Source organism: Oryx dammah, unplaced genomic scaffold, assembly GCF_014754425.2.
Source record: "Oryx dammah isolate SB20612 unplaced genomic scaffold, SCBI_Odam_1.1 HiC_scaffold_3, whole genome shotgun sequence".
Classification (NCBI taxonomy): Eukaryota; Metazoa; Chordata; class Mammalia; order Artiodactyla; family Bovidae; genus Oryx; species Oryx dammah.
In genome coordinates this window covers 39,532,042-39,547,359 of record NW_024070187.1, presented here as the reverse complement: position 1 = coordinate 39,547,359, position 15,318 = coordinate 39,532,042, and the positions used below count along the sequence as shown (strand labels likewise).

The following is a 15,318-nucleotide window of genomic DNA, read 5'->3' as shown; positions in this document are numbered from 1 at the left end:
GATATGTATACTGGCCATGTAATTTGTGGTTATATATCAGTTTTGCAAGTTTTAGGGATCACTGGCCCCACACCCTTCCTAAAGGACTCTGATTCAAATCCAAAGGGCACTACCTCTTTTTAAGTGGGAAGATTATGTCAGCTTCTTCTACATCCTACATATTTATGTATCCCCTGTGGTGAGATATTCTCTAAGGGGATACAGGGTAAAGAATAATTAACCATATGAAATATTCCAATCACTGCAGATAAACTAAATATGTAGAATTCCTCAAGGTGCATTTAATAGAATGTTGGCCTTGCAAGATAGTCCATGAGAAAAGGGCTGTGGAGACAACCAAGTGTGGGAGGCCCATTATGGTTTACACCCTCTCTGAGAGCTCACAGTGCACCTTTGCATAATAAAGGCACTGGGTAATCCCACAGTGAAAAACAAAGAGAAACACACAACCAGCCTTTCCCAAGGGGACCTGAACGAGCTTTTATATTATTTGCTTAGGGTGTTATATGATACTAATGAATGGCCCACGGAATGAATGTACTTTGCAAATAAGACTCAAAAGATTTTTGTTTGGTCTCCATTTCCCTTAGTGTGTGAAACAGTACTCATTCAGGAAAGGGAAAGACAAGCTCTACTTACAATTCAGTGACGTCTCTTGGAATTCCTTTGGGCAAGACCTTCAAGGCTTTGTTGCTGCATCGAACCACTGTGTCCAAGCAGGTACACTCCGCAGGACAGCGAGAGAGAGGGGAACAGCTATTGTCATCATTTCCTAAATTGCCAAAAGATACACAGGAAAACCGGATTTGTGGCTCTGAAGATGCCAGAAGGGATTTTATGCCTTCAGTTTAACAAACACAAGAGACTTCAGCCATACAACAACTTATGCTTAGGGCATTAAGGATTTACAAATCGACACTGTATGTTCTGTGTAGGGCTCTTTTCAGACTGCCTAGGGCAGAGTTCCAGAAAACAAGTCACAGTATTATCAATATGATTATAATGTTACATTCTTTGTTCAGTTGTTTACACTTGTTATTAGAATTATACTTTTAATTGGAATATATAAATGTAAACTGAATTATGGAAAAATTGTAAGCAGACATGAAGAGACAAAAAGGGACAGATTTTTTTTAAAAGCTTAGCAAAAAATGTATGGGTCCCTCATTTGAAAATATAGAGCTCAAGTGAACTCCACTTTTTGGCAAAAATAATAGCACCTACACTCTACCTATATTACAGGCCTGTTACGAGAATCAAATGCAATGATATATAGAGAGTACTAAAATAAAAACTATTATTTTTGTTACATTTACTAGAATTTCTATTTTATGACTCAATTGCCTTTATCATTTAAAAATGGTAATTACTGAAATAGATGCTTGGAATAATAAAGTAAAACAAAAATGAAGCTATATAAATAGTATCAACCACAGGTTGAAAATTGGAAAATCTTTAAAAATGTTCAGAAACACATATCAAGTAGAGTTAGATGTGACTGTACAGTTGGAGCAAATAAGTGCCTGTTGCTAAAACAAAATAAAACCACAAAACAAAGCAAAAAAATGCATAACTACTGCAGCTATCCATTACCTGAACTATGAATGCTGCATATGCCCTATAGCACTGGAACAGTCACCAGAGAGTGTCTAGAGATCAAAGCCCTGGCTGGGCCTTCTTACCATCATCACAAGTGAAGTCTTGAATGGCCACATCCTGGATGGGGATTTCTTTGAGGAAATAGGGTTTCTGACATCGAGGATTTCCTGTTACGATTCTTTTCTTCCTGAGCCATTCTCCTAACCAAGCCAGGTAGCAGTTACAGTTGAAAGGATTGGCCAAGAGGTTTCTAAGCATCACATGCAAACAATGCAGAGTTAAACTGAGGGGTCTGCTTTTGTACTTCTCAAAATTCCATGCTACCATTTTCCCACAACATACTCCACCCCCAATTCATGCTCAGTCACATACAGCATACAGGATGCATTCACTGGCTAGAAAGATTTATGTCTGGAACTTAAACAATAAAAACAATATTTTTATATGAGAATATTCAAATAATTTTGTATGAAAAATAAAGTGAAGGTGGCAATTCAGAGTGTATGCAGGGTATCCTGATGGATATCTCATTTAAAGATAATTTAAACTTGTCAGAGATCTGACTTGCTGTCAAACTTCTCTACACTGATAATGCAGTAATTTAATATAAAGATGAAGGCTGATTACCTTATATTATTGAGTTTAACCTGACAACAGCTATTTCATTAATTTGTCATTTCAAGATTTCCATCTCTTATTTGCTCCAGGGAATAGGTTTCCCATCTAAACTGACAGCTGAGTTGATTAAATGCCAGTTATAAAAATGAATTTATTTCTACAAATCTCAATACTTTTGGCATTTCACCACTTCAGCACTAACCTATTGACAATCCCATTATTTATAAACATGGCATCTTTAATATGCACAAATTAGTCACTTGATGGAAAATGCCACATTTTATGTGGAAAGAGGATTAAATACTTTACTGATGGATGGATGTTTCCTTCAAATTATTTCTTCTGGGATTTCAGCTATGTTAAACATGATTTTTTTCCTTCTACCTTTTCAGTTAAATTAGTATATTTAGATGCCACTCTTACCAGAAAGCCATATCAGTTGTAAGATTTATCATTCCAAATACTGCTTTTTTTAGATACTTACATACAAGGGGCTTAAAATACCCTTGTTTGTCTTGGAGAGTTTGTTTTTTGACACTTTCTGAGTTCTGCCTGTAGACCTACAAATATTCTTTATTCTTTGACTGTCTACATAAAATGTGCTATTGGATAGGCTCACCCTATTTCTTTAATATCTTCTTAATATCATAGTAAATGCCCTATGGTGAGCTTTTATTGTCGGTCTGGTCATCATAATATATCTCCTGTCATTGTGAATGATCCTTTGAGTACAGTTTGTTGGCAATAAGCCTATCAACTCTGTTTTATGATACTCATACGGCAAAGACACCAATGTGAGAACACTGGGAAAAAAATACATTTCTCTCATTTGCAACTCAATCAAATTATAAGATTACCATTTACAAATTAAGCCATATCACACTGTTATAAATAATTCACTGAAAAATACTATGATTTTTGTTAAATTTTAACATAAGATAGCAGGCAATATTGTTAGAAGAATTAAAATAAGTTTAACATGATAAATTTGTCCTTAAAAATACCTGTCTTTAATCCTATGTTTATGAAACGCTTAGTAATGCATTAAAATGGTATCAATAAAAGTAATAAATATCATACACTGGCTTAATTAATACATCAATGAAGACTATTTTTCATACTTACAGAGTAGATAAAGAATGGAGAGTATCAAAAGCTCCTGGTGCAATGGTAGTAATCTGATTATCATATAAAGAAAGCAAACGCACAGAGCTGAGTCCTATGAAACTGTCATTCCCTACACAGCTTATGCGATTACTTCTCAACATCCTGAGGGGGAAAAATACAACATCATTAAGGAGATAAAATATCAATCAATTTTGCCTATCTGAAGACCACAATAACCCCTCTTTGCAAATGCATAGCATTCACTCCTGCTTTCTGAATGTTTTCCTGTCACAAGGAACTGCTGATATGCTACAGTCATTTCCCTGTATCCCTGATAGATTGATTCCAGGACCCCCTGCATATACCAAGTTCGTGGCCCTCCATATCTGCGGGTTCTGCATTTACTGCAGGTGCTTGAATCTGTGGATGCAGAATCCACAGATGTGGAGAGCCAGTCATACTAAGACCTGTGCAAGAACAAAATGCTTAGAGTTGTCAGTGATAATACTCGGTTACAAACTCAAAAGTCTCAAGTATGGGCTTACAACCCCGTCTAATGAGGGCAGAATGTTTTCCTTTGATGGGACAATTATGGTGGCATGAAGCCCTGTAATTTGCGTATTCTCCGTAACATTACATTTGCTGCTGAACAGAAAGGAGACAGAAAAGAATCAATAGCCAGAGCGGATACAGGACTAAGGGCATCACAGGGACTTACAGCCAAGTCAATGTCAACAGTGGCTGAGGGAGTCAAATTTGACTGAGCTCCCACAAAGGCTGTACAAATTATTCTATTTGAGTTTTAGAATTTAAAAGGAGACAGCAGTTAAGAGATCCCAGTTGCTCACAATGAAGCTTAAACAGGTTTCTTTTGGAAGAAATTCTGACTATTTTTTCTTTAGTCATTGACATTAGTAGGATTAAAACTTTTGTCATTTCCTCATCACGGCTAAAGTTCTGGTTGGTTCTCAATTCTTTTTTAAACTGTTTCTTTGAAGGACTTAGAAGGGAATGAAAAGCTTCTTTAAAATCCATTGTAAAAATGAATAGTTGCCATAAACTTCATTCAGAATTGCTAAAAAGTTAATATTTTCCTTAATTTTTCTAGATGTGGGTTGAGCACCCTGTTAGAAGACAACAAAAATAGCAACAAAACTTTCCTTTGAAATTCTACATTGACCTCTAATAAATTAGAAGTACCAGCTTTTGCATTCTGCTAAGTTACAGATAACAAGAAAGGATAATGCTCCCTTATCAAGGCATTGTTTTGCGTTTGGAAACAAATGCGCAACAGAAAAGTATGACTATCAGCACTATCCTTTGTCATAAATAAATAAGAACATTTGGTCTTAATCTTATTGGAGTCACAGACTTCTGGGAAAAGTTGAAAAAAGCTTTGCTTTCTGTTGCTGGAAAAATCTGTAAGCACACATATGTACTACATTTTGCCTGCAATGCCGGGGCTTCAAAGACGCACTGAAATATGTGCATGTACGACTAGAGGTTTACTAGTCCTAAAGGGCTGAGAAGTCGACAGGCAGTGAAGGGGGAGAGGTCTTGTTGAAATCTTCATAGCTCCAAGCTGAAAGATACCACTTAAAGCAATAGCTGTGTCCCAGTAAACCCACTGAAGGCCTTTCAATACCTTTACCTTTAGACATTTAGTCTCTAAATGATTTGTTTCACAGCTTGGGGCACAGTGGGATTAAGTAGAGAGTTAGTGGGTGTCTACCTCAGATGCCTAAACACAGGAGGCACAAACCATTGCTAGATATATAACGAAGGTGAAAACTGAATTTAGAGAACTTGTCTCAGAGAGTCTTGTGACTGGAGCTGCTGCTGCTGCTGCTGCTAAGTCGCTTCAGTCATGTCCGACTCTGTGTGACCCCATAGACGGCAGCCCACCAGGCTCCCCCGTCCCTGGGATTCTCCAGGCAAGAACACTGGAGTGGGTTGCCATTTCCTTCTTCAAGGCATGAAAGTGAAAAGTGAAAAGGAAGTCCGTCAGTCATGTCTGACTCTTCGCAACCCCATGGACTGCAGCCTACCAGGCTCCTCCATCCATGGGATTTGCCAGACAAGCGTACTGGAGTGGGGTGCCATACTGGACTAGTCAGAAAAAAATACTTTGATAAACTCCTTAGAGTGCTCTTATGGGCTGAATCGTATTCCCCTAAAACTTATATGCTGAAGCCTTGTGTGCATGCTCACTCAGTTGTGATCTATGGGATTTTTCAGGCAAGAGTACTGGAGTGGGTTACCATTTCCTTTTCTAGGGGATCTTCCTGACCCAGGGATCGAACCTGGGTCTCCCACAGTGCAGGCAGACGCCTTACCATCTGAACAACCAGGGAAGCCACTTTACCATCTGAACAACCATTTCACCTTAACTAGCTCCCTATAGGCCCTATATCCAAGTGCAGTCCCATCAGGGGTTGGAGCTTCCTAGGTGACTCAGTGATAAAGAATCCACCTGCCAATGCAGGAGACCTGGGTTTTATCTCTGGATTGGGAAGATCCCCTGGAAGAGGAAATAGCAACCCACTAGAGTATTCCTGCCTGGAAAATCCCATGGACAGAGGAGCCTGGCAGACTATAGTCCTTGGTATCACAAAGAGCCGGACACAACTGAGTGACCTCACTAAGATGAAATGAGATCCTAAGGGTGGAGCCCTGACCTGATTGGACTGGTGTCCTCTGAAGAAAGGACACCAGAGTTCTCTTGTCCCACACACAGAGGAAAAGCCATATAAGACACAGAGAGAATGTGGCCATCTACAAGCCAAGGAAGGAGTTCTCTCCAGAAACCATCATCTTAGCACCTTGATTTTGGAATTCTAGCCTCCAGAACAATAAGAAAACATATTTCTGTTGTTTAAGTCATTCAGTCTGTGGTATCTTGTTATGGCAGCCCAAGGCTGACTAAAGTAAGCAGAGTTACAGGCAGACCTCCCCTTGAAGCTCCTTGTACAAGCCCCCGTGTCTTTGCCTTTTGAAGTAAAATGCTAACTCAAGAGTTGATGATTGTGAAATATGAAGATGTGGAAACAAACAATAGCCTAAAGAATTGTTAGGCTAGGGCACTGGTAATAATTTAGACCATAATTCTGCCACAGAGCAATTTCACCGAACTCCCAGTTTCCTGAAAGATACAGATAAAGGCCTGATACATATTCCTAAGCTGATTTTTTATAGGAAGTAAACTCCCTTCAGGTAAAATCTGCTGACCCTAGAACTGGCTGAAACCAGAAAACTGATGATGCTTGAAACTTAACTTTGATGCCAACCAGTCCAAGAACTGTCCACGAGCTGATCACACCCTACCTCCTTGAACACTATAAAACTCCTCATTACCCACTCCAAGGTGGGTCACATGGTCTTGATGGCTCTGTGGCCCCCTTAGCCTGGCAAAGCAATAAAAGCTACTCTTTTCTACTTCACCAATATCTTTCTCCACCTTTCTATTTGGCACTGGTGAACAGAGACTGAGTTTTGGCAAACACCGCCCATTGCCCACCCTGACGCACACTGCCCCCTTAAGGAGAAGGCTCTAGTAACATCAGTGGCTCAGCCACTATCTAAGCTGCCTGCTGCAGGACTTAGTTTTGCCAAGTTACCTGAGACAGCTTGGGAGAGGGGAATGGGGGCAGGAGTAGATGTAGCCACCTGTAGTATAACTTCTCTGCCCTCTTTCTACACACTCCCAGTATCTCCTCCATAAAAAGAACAAAGGGATATTTGCATTACATTTTTCACTTTGTCGGGACCCCGAGTTAGCCCATGAGAGGGGCCAGCAGGTTGCAGGCTGTTTGTGCTGGGTGGTTTGTCTCCAGGCTAGCATGTGTGCCTTTCATGGACAGGTGCTTTTTTGAGTGGGATGTTAACTGGGGAAATGTCCTCTCCCTCACATCTGATAAAGGGCAGGCATGAACTCCCTTGGGTCTCAGTTCCCCTGGGTGTGGCTCTTGGTGCCTCAACGGGATAGGGTAAGCATTTAGGGGAGACATGCAGTTTGGTCTCTTTCCATTGCAATTCCCAAGGGCTGCTTCTTGCTTACAATTTCCTTCCTGCCTTCCAAACATTTCAGTTTTGTTGGTGGTTTTTCCAATGCTTAGGCCACCACTTATGCCAAACATATTTATATTCTTTAAAGGTTATTAAAAACTACATAAACACACTGAATGAAAATTCAAGTAACTCAAGGTGTTGTCCTTACTCGTCAATTCAAGCCACATTTTCCTGGGCCAACAACCTTTTAGAAACATATAAGATTTCTTTTCCCAGCTTCCCTATCCCTGAGTAAGTAGACATGTTTTCTTTGAAATAGATAGTAAAAGAGACACCAGCAGCCAGTTTCTCTTTTTTTCACTAAGACCTTGAAAGGGCAGATGAAGGTAGTCTTGAGCTAGGCTTATTCTGCAGATTTGGAATTGGTTCTGAAGATGGTGTCCTTGGGCCAAGACATAGTATTAGATGGGGGAATCTGAATAAAAGGAAAGAGAATGATCATTTTGAGGAAGTACAGGGAGCCAGATCTGTACAAGCACTGGAACCAAGATGATCTTTTTTTGCCGAGGATTCAATAGCCAGGAGAGACTCTATTGATCATTTGTAAGCAACATATTGAAGCCAGAGGTACTGGAGTCAGGAACTGTTTGCCTCTAAAAAATGTATTTGCGTGTGTGTGAGAGAGAGACTGAGAGGAAGAGAGAGACAGAGAGATGGGGGGTGAGGAAAAGCAGGAGCTGTTCCTCCCAGGAATATAAAGAACTGTGAATGACAACTCTGTGGTAGAAAAATCACAATGCAAATGAGCATACTTACAAAGTCTTGAGGCTTTCCAAGCCCTTGAACATCTTATGCTGAACATTTTCCAAACGATTACTCGTGAGAAGTATTTCATTCACACCAGACGCTCCTTCAAACGCTCCCTCTTCAATGTCTGTGATCTTATTGTTGCTAAAGTTTCTAAGTAAAAATGATTGAAACAAATATTTGAAACAATTTCTAACAACAAGGGCACTAAGCAATGCCTCTGATCATATTCTTTTACTGAACAAGCATCTTCCACAAAATCTCTAAGCTCTTCACTGCCTGGCATTCCCAAGGCTCTTAAAAGTCACCACTTCCTGATTCCATCAAGCCAAAGTGATGATAATACAAGCAGGAAACATCTATGCCGAAAGGTGCCAGCCCAATCACGGATCCACCAGGGCCCCCAGAAATATAAAAACCTTGATGTCAGGTACCACATTGTGTAAACTTTCATGTTTGCCACCACACTTAATAAGAAACTTTTTTTCAAAGAAATGCCCCTGATTTAGATGGTTTAATGAATTCATTACTCAAAGAAGGCAGCTGAGTAAAGAAGGAAAAACTAGACTGTGTTGGGGTTAGACAGCATCAGAAATGTATCTGAATATGCGATTGTGCCCATAACCTCTCATGTAATAATGTGTCAGAACAACCAAATTAACTGATCATATTCTGTATGATACAAAACACTAATGCTTGCCCAGAGGGCAAGAACATCCAGGTGAGGCAGGTAACACCTTCCTAGAGATTTTTTTCTTTCTCAAGGCTCACTCCAAGACCAGTGATGCCCACAAAATAAGGAACATTTTTAGGTGTCATTTTATCCCTTTCAGAGCACTGCACATAGCAGCCTCTGAATAAATATGTATTGAATTGAAAAGCATTTTACAGCTAAAAAGAAAAAGCAGTCAGCATCAGTGAGAAAGGAGGACATTTAAGAGTTTAGAAACTCTTTGGGAGGCAGTGTATTATGCAGGCCAAGTGCACAGGAAGTACATTCAGTCTGCTCTGCCATTTCCACTCTCTGCCTGTGGATCAGTCTCAATATGACAGCACAGATATCATGAACGTGTGCTTCTCTGCTCCCCCTGATGTTTCCTGTTATGTTGACAGCGCTCCATGGCCCTGCACTCTTGGCCTCTGTCCTATCCCTCCTTCCATCATCCTCAAAGGGGCTGGATGAGTGTCTGAGTGTTGTGGAAACTGCTGACCTTAGAAACTTGTTTTAAAATATGAGTTGCAGACATGTAGTAACGCACATGAGCTATCAAGCCAGAGTACCAATCATTAATTTTGACTATCTTCTAATGAAAGTTTAATGAAGCAAAAAGTCAAACAGTCGGCATGAATGTGCTGAAAGAGAAATAACAGCACGGTTTGGGGAATGGTAAAGGAAGTTACAACACATTACTGAACTCATCTCTAATGCACTCAGACTGGAGGACTCCTGCTGTGACCATGTAACAGACCAGCTGTCAGCGTTAAAGACACTAGCTAGGGTTCTGCTACAGAAAACCTGGTCGCCATCACTGACATACACAGAAAAGAGCAAATTACTTAGGTTTCTCTCAGAGTTTACCCTATATTCATATCACAAGTGGTCACCATATGGACATTTCTTTGAATCTTTAATTTTCCTGATTTCCTAAGAAATCGAAATAAAACTACAAAGGTATAAGAAAATACAACAGTATAGAAAATTTTAAAGATGGCTAATATATGACTTACATTTTACGTAACTGAGGAAGTTTCTTGAAGATCCCAGTAGCTTCCAACACTGTAAATTCGTTATTGTTGAGGCGCCTCGGGAAAACGGAAACAGAAGAGTTTCATTCCCAAAAGTCAGGAAGAGATTAAATTTTATTTCTTGTACAGGATTATAACATTATTTAATGATTATCCAAAAGAAAAATACAAGACATGTATCAGAAAATTTGTGGGAAGGACAGATATTTTTCAATTTATCCCATATTGTAAGGATCAAAATAAAACATATTAAGCAGCATATAGTAAAGAAAACCAATAATCAAAATTCAAAACCAACTCATCATTCAGTAATCTGTAGAATGTTTTTTCCTCTATTTTTCCACTCTTACTGCTGCTTCCAAAAGCATTTTAGACCATATTTTTTCTAGTCACTTGCTCCATAAATGTTTTCATCAACAACTTTACTGATATACAATTTCCAGACCATACCCTTTTAAAGTATACAATTCAGTGGTTTTAAAAATATTCACAAACTTGTGCAACCATCTTTGCTTTCTAATTCCAGAACATATTCATCACCCAAAAAAGAAACCCCCTACCTGTCAGCAATCACTCTGAACTTCTTGCCCTCCGCTGTCTCAATCCTTAGCAACCAGTAATTTATCTTCTGTCTCTATAGATCTTCCTATTCTGAATATTTCTTATTAATAGAACCATACAAAATGTGGAATTTTGGCCTGGCTTTCACTTTGCTTACTTTTTATAAGGTCATTCCACGTTTAGCATAGACTGGTACTTCATTCCATTTTACGGCCGAATTATATTCCATTGTGTGGATATACCACATGTGTTTATCCATTCATCAGCTGATGGATATCTGAGTTGCATCCACTTGGATGGTTATAAATAATCCTGCTAGGAACACTGGTGTACAAGATTTTGTGTAGATGTATGATTTCAATTCTCTTAGCTATATACACAGGTGTGAAATCACTGTGTCACATGGTAAAGCCATTTAACCATGTTAGCTACCTCAGGAAAAGCCAAACTGTTTTTCAAAAGGGCTGGACAATTTTACATTTTCACCAGCAATGTATGGGGGGCCCAATTCCTCTTACCCGTTACTGACTTTTTAAAAGCCACTCCAGTGGATGTGAAGTGCTCCCTCACTGGGGTTTTCATTTGTATTTTCCACATGTCTAATGATCCAGAGTGCTTTGTTATTTGCTTATTGGTCATTTAGATATCTTCTCTGGAGAAATGTCCGTACAAATAATTTGATCACTTTTTAATCTGGTAAGGTACTTTTTTGAGCACAGTGGAGAGAGGGAAGAGCAGCCACACACGTGTCTTGCGGGATCTTAATTCCTCGGCTGGGGGATTTCACCCATGCCCTCTGCAGTGGAAGCTCTATGTCTTAACCAGTGGACTGACAGAGTAGTCTCAGGTTTAATCACTGGGTTTCAAGAGCTCTTTCTGTATTCTGGATATGAGTTCCTTACAGATATATATTTTGCAAATATTTTCTTCCCAGGACTAATTTTTAAAAATCGTAATTTCTTAATTAGTTACCATCATTAGTTACCATCAATGCCATCATTCTCAGCAAACACGACCTTTGCTGAAAGATAAACTAGTTACTAGTTTCTAAATTCATGAGTGACAGGTAAACTTATTTTAAGTATTATGCTGAAAGATACAATTTGAATTATTTGCAGAGTTACTGAACATAAATATAGCTCCGTACATGACAGTAAACACAGTTTGGAGATTTTATTGCATGGTCTCCACACATTTCTAAAGTTCTGGACCTATGAAATAGCTTCATGTACTAACAGAAATTTTTTAAAAAACATCCTTATAGACACTAGGTAATTAGCTTCTGTCATCTTTTTGAAAGCACTGTATAATTTTTAAATATGTAAACTGATTAAAATTCATTAAGTAACAGGCATCAGCATAGGTACTGTGAGAGATAAACTACAAAACAATCTCTGTCATCAAGGGGTTATAATCTAGTTGAACATGGAAGAATTATACAGGCACAAAAAGACAACCAACTTTGCAAAGCAGTTAATGACAAATACCAGATGGTGCTAGACATAAACATTACTAAGATGTTCTAAAAGTGATGAGGTTTCATTAGTTTTTTTTTTTTTTAGAAACCCTAACATTAAGTGTCATACTTTTATAAATAAGTCAGTAAAGGCCAACACAGATGGACACAGAATCTATAAATAATTCAACAAATATATTTTAGAACCTTGTATGTGCTAAGCCCTATGTTAGTATTATAAATATAGATCTGCTCACACTTTATCATTTTCAGTTTTTCCTGCTATGTTATCCACTGTTCAGAAAAAGAAAACTATCCTTTGTGTTTTATACTTGATAATCACTGAATCCTTCCACTTATGAGTCAGTGAATTATAATAGTATAGCTGATAAAAAAGGACTCTGATTGAATTCACAATGAACAGAGATTCAAACTGTTGACTCCAAACTATTTCATTTGGTTGCTGAAAAGACTAAATACATTAAAAATCAATTAAATGCTTAGAAATGGGTTTGGACACAGTGAAAGTGTTAGTCGCTCAGCTGTGTCTGACTCTTTGTGACCCCATGGACTGTAGACTGCCAGGCTTCTCTGTCCCTGGGATTTTCCAGGCAAGAATACTCGACAGAGTCTTCTCTCTCTAGGATTGTCTTCTCCAGGGGATCTTCCCGACCTAGGGATTGAACCTGGGTCTCCTGCATTGCAGGCAGATTCTTTTCCACCTGAGTCACCAGGGTATGCATATAACTCATACCCAAGAAAGTGAAAGTAGCTAAGTTGTGTCCGACTCTTTGCCACCCCATGGACTATACAGTCCATGGAATTCTCCAGGCCAGAATCCTGGAGTGGGTAATCTTTCCCTTCTCCAGGGGATCTTCCCAACCCAGGTATTAAACCCAGGTCTCCTGCACTGCAGGCAGATTCTTTACCAGCTTGGGAAGCCCCCAAGTAATAAGTATCAAATGGATGCATTGTTGTTAGCATTATCAAGTGCTAACTGAATTTTTGAGAGTTATTTTCTGTAGTTGTACCTTGCCCAGAAAGAGGAAGGAAGAGAGCCTCTAATATTTACACTTGTACAAAAAAGAGTTATGCCAATGTGTGTCAATTAAAATTAACATAATTATTGAGATAAAAGGGCAAGAAAAGAATCCCAGTGTTTTGATGCTCTCATTCCCTCTTTCTGAAACTGGATTTTTCTGGGAGATGAACTTACAGCTCTGCAGTGTACTGGGGAATGTGATCTGGGATTTTGGTGAGTTTTTGATTGGAGCAGTCTACTGTGGTCCCTTCGCAGCGGCACTTTTCAGGGCAAGCCAAATCGGCAAAGCAGTCCCCACTTAATTTTGATCGATAATCTTCTGTACCTATTGAGGATTAAAGCCAAAAAAGAAGATACTGAGTCTGAAAGTTAGAATATTTGTTAATTTGTAGGAAGAAAAAAGTAAGGTAACTACAGATTATGCAGCAGGGAGACAACTTGGGGAATTTTGGTCAATGGATGTCAGGAAAGGGTTAAAACAAGGGCTTGGAATTTGCTGGAAAAAAGAGTAACCGGATTCACAGGACAGGAAAACATTAACAGAGTTGAGCTTTTCACAGCTGTACTTTCTGCTGATCCAGTTGTGAGCCATTCTAGCCTATTTGACAGCTAATCACACAATGGCTACTAATCATGAAAAAGTTTATTTTTTTCTCTGAGTCAAGAATTGAAAATGTATCCAGTAATAAACATATGCCTATATATCATTTTCAATCAGGGCTTTCAAGGCAAATAGATGGACTCAGGTTTTTTAATTTTCTATGGTCTTTTATTATTCTCTCCCTCTCACATAATCTTCAGAAATGCTTAAAAAGCCCTCTTTTGTTCATTTTGATTTTATAAAAAGAGACAAGTAAATCCTGATTTAAGCCTCAGCAGCTTGTCATGCTGTAGAAAGCTGCGTGACGTTCCATGGTGCTTGACGGAACCATGTTTTACTCATACCTGGCAACCACATGGTTAGATCAAGCACAACAGAAAATCTCGCTACATAACCACTACACCATCCACTAGGCCAAGGGTAAGACCAAGAGGAAAGATGAAGGGAAGCAGGAGAGAAGCTACAGACGTTCTGGAAACGTAATACTGTTTACATGACATGCATTCTTCCCGCAAGAATGTTTATGACCATAGTAAGAGTATTACTACCGAAGAGTTCCTGGAAACACAAAGAAGGGGCTATACTGAAAGGTGCCTCCAACGTTCCTCAGAACTGCAGAATTGAAACAACAGCTTTTTCGGGAACAACATCCAGGGAGAAGTTGAAGGTGCGCTACAAGGACAACAGAGAGGCCCAACAGATCTGTGGTGTCTTCTTGAAAAAATAAAAACAAATAAGAAGGCGCAAAAGAGTGAGACTAAAAGAAGATACATCAGGATTGAAAAGGGAGGATATTATGTTTCAGATCAGACACTTTTACTTACAGCCCAAATGGTGAATTCCTGAAAAAGTAAAGATCACCCAGAAGGAAAGAAAGACAGAGCAAACCCAAGTAAGATTCACATAGTATATATATATAACTCACTAAGGTCTCGTCCTTCCTCCCTGACTGTGGCAATTATTGGAGAATGGCCTGGTTTGACAGGAACCGTCATGCTTTGTAAACTTTCATAATCATTTTGTGAAGCACAGGGGTCTTACAGGAAAAGCAATGGCATACAAGATGCATAGCACAAATTAAGTACTTGTCAAGTCCTTTAAAAGATGAACTCTTCACAAAATAAATGTTGTTCTGAGTAATCACTGTACTATCTAGATGCCATCCAGAATGGTGGTAGGCAAACAGACACGTAAAATAAAATAAAATGCAAATCATGAGATCGATCATCAAGGACTCCCACTGGAAAATTTGGACGAAACCTTAGGTTTTGCGGCTTACATGCTTTTTAATGACGTTTCCAACTCATAAATAACATTATGGAATTAAATGGAATCAGGATCTCGGAAGAAGTTCGCAAAGTTGAATATAATAGTTTCACTACATTTGGCAATTAATGTCATGACATTTACGATATGACATGAGGATCTGTTGTATTGTGGTTTAAGCTTTCATTTTAAAAATGAAATAAAGAAAATGCAGGGAATAAAGTGTAAATGACAGATACATGAGGTATTTTACATTGAAAATAATCTGTATTCAATGCAATGACAATAATACTTATTTTATGACTACTCTCTCAATAAGCTTAGATTTTAATTAATATTGGGGTTGGGGGTGTGTGGAGAGGGAACAGAGGCTCAAAGAACTCTTCTGAGTCCCGACTTCTAGAATTATGCTTTTAAATCATGTAAACTGAATAATCAGAAATTGACCATTAAGCCACAATATCTGATATAGAGGTTTTCTTTTTTCTTTTTTTTTTTCTTGCAAAA

At 38.8% G+C, this 15,318-nt stretch overlaps 1 protein-coding gene across 2 annotated transcripts in view; it reads right to left on the bottom strand.

Annotated features, from left to right (window-relative positions):
* Positions 1-15,318, bottom strand: part of SLIT2 (slit guidance ligand 2) — a 405,585-nt gene that overhangs the window by 80,206 nt on the left and 310,061 nt on the right. For both annotated transcript variants that reach the window (XM_040237917.1, XM_040237918.1), the window contains 6 exons: positions 13,119-13,269; positions 9,868-9,942; positions 8,149-8,292; positions 3,343-3,486; positions 1,683-1,849; positions 640-772 (listed from right to left, as the gene is read on the bottom strand). In XM_040237917.1, coding sequence (XP_040093851.1) covers positions 640-772; positions 1,683-1,849; positions 3,343-3,486; positions 8,149-8,292; positions 9,868-9,942; positions 13,119-13,269 — 814 coding nt within the window. The remainder of the gene's footprint in view (positions 1-639; positions 773-1,682; positions 1,850-3,342; positions 3,487-8,148; positions 8,293-9,867; positions 9,943-13,118; positions 13,270-15,318) is intronic.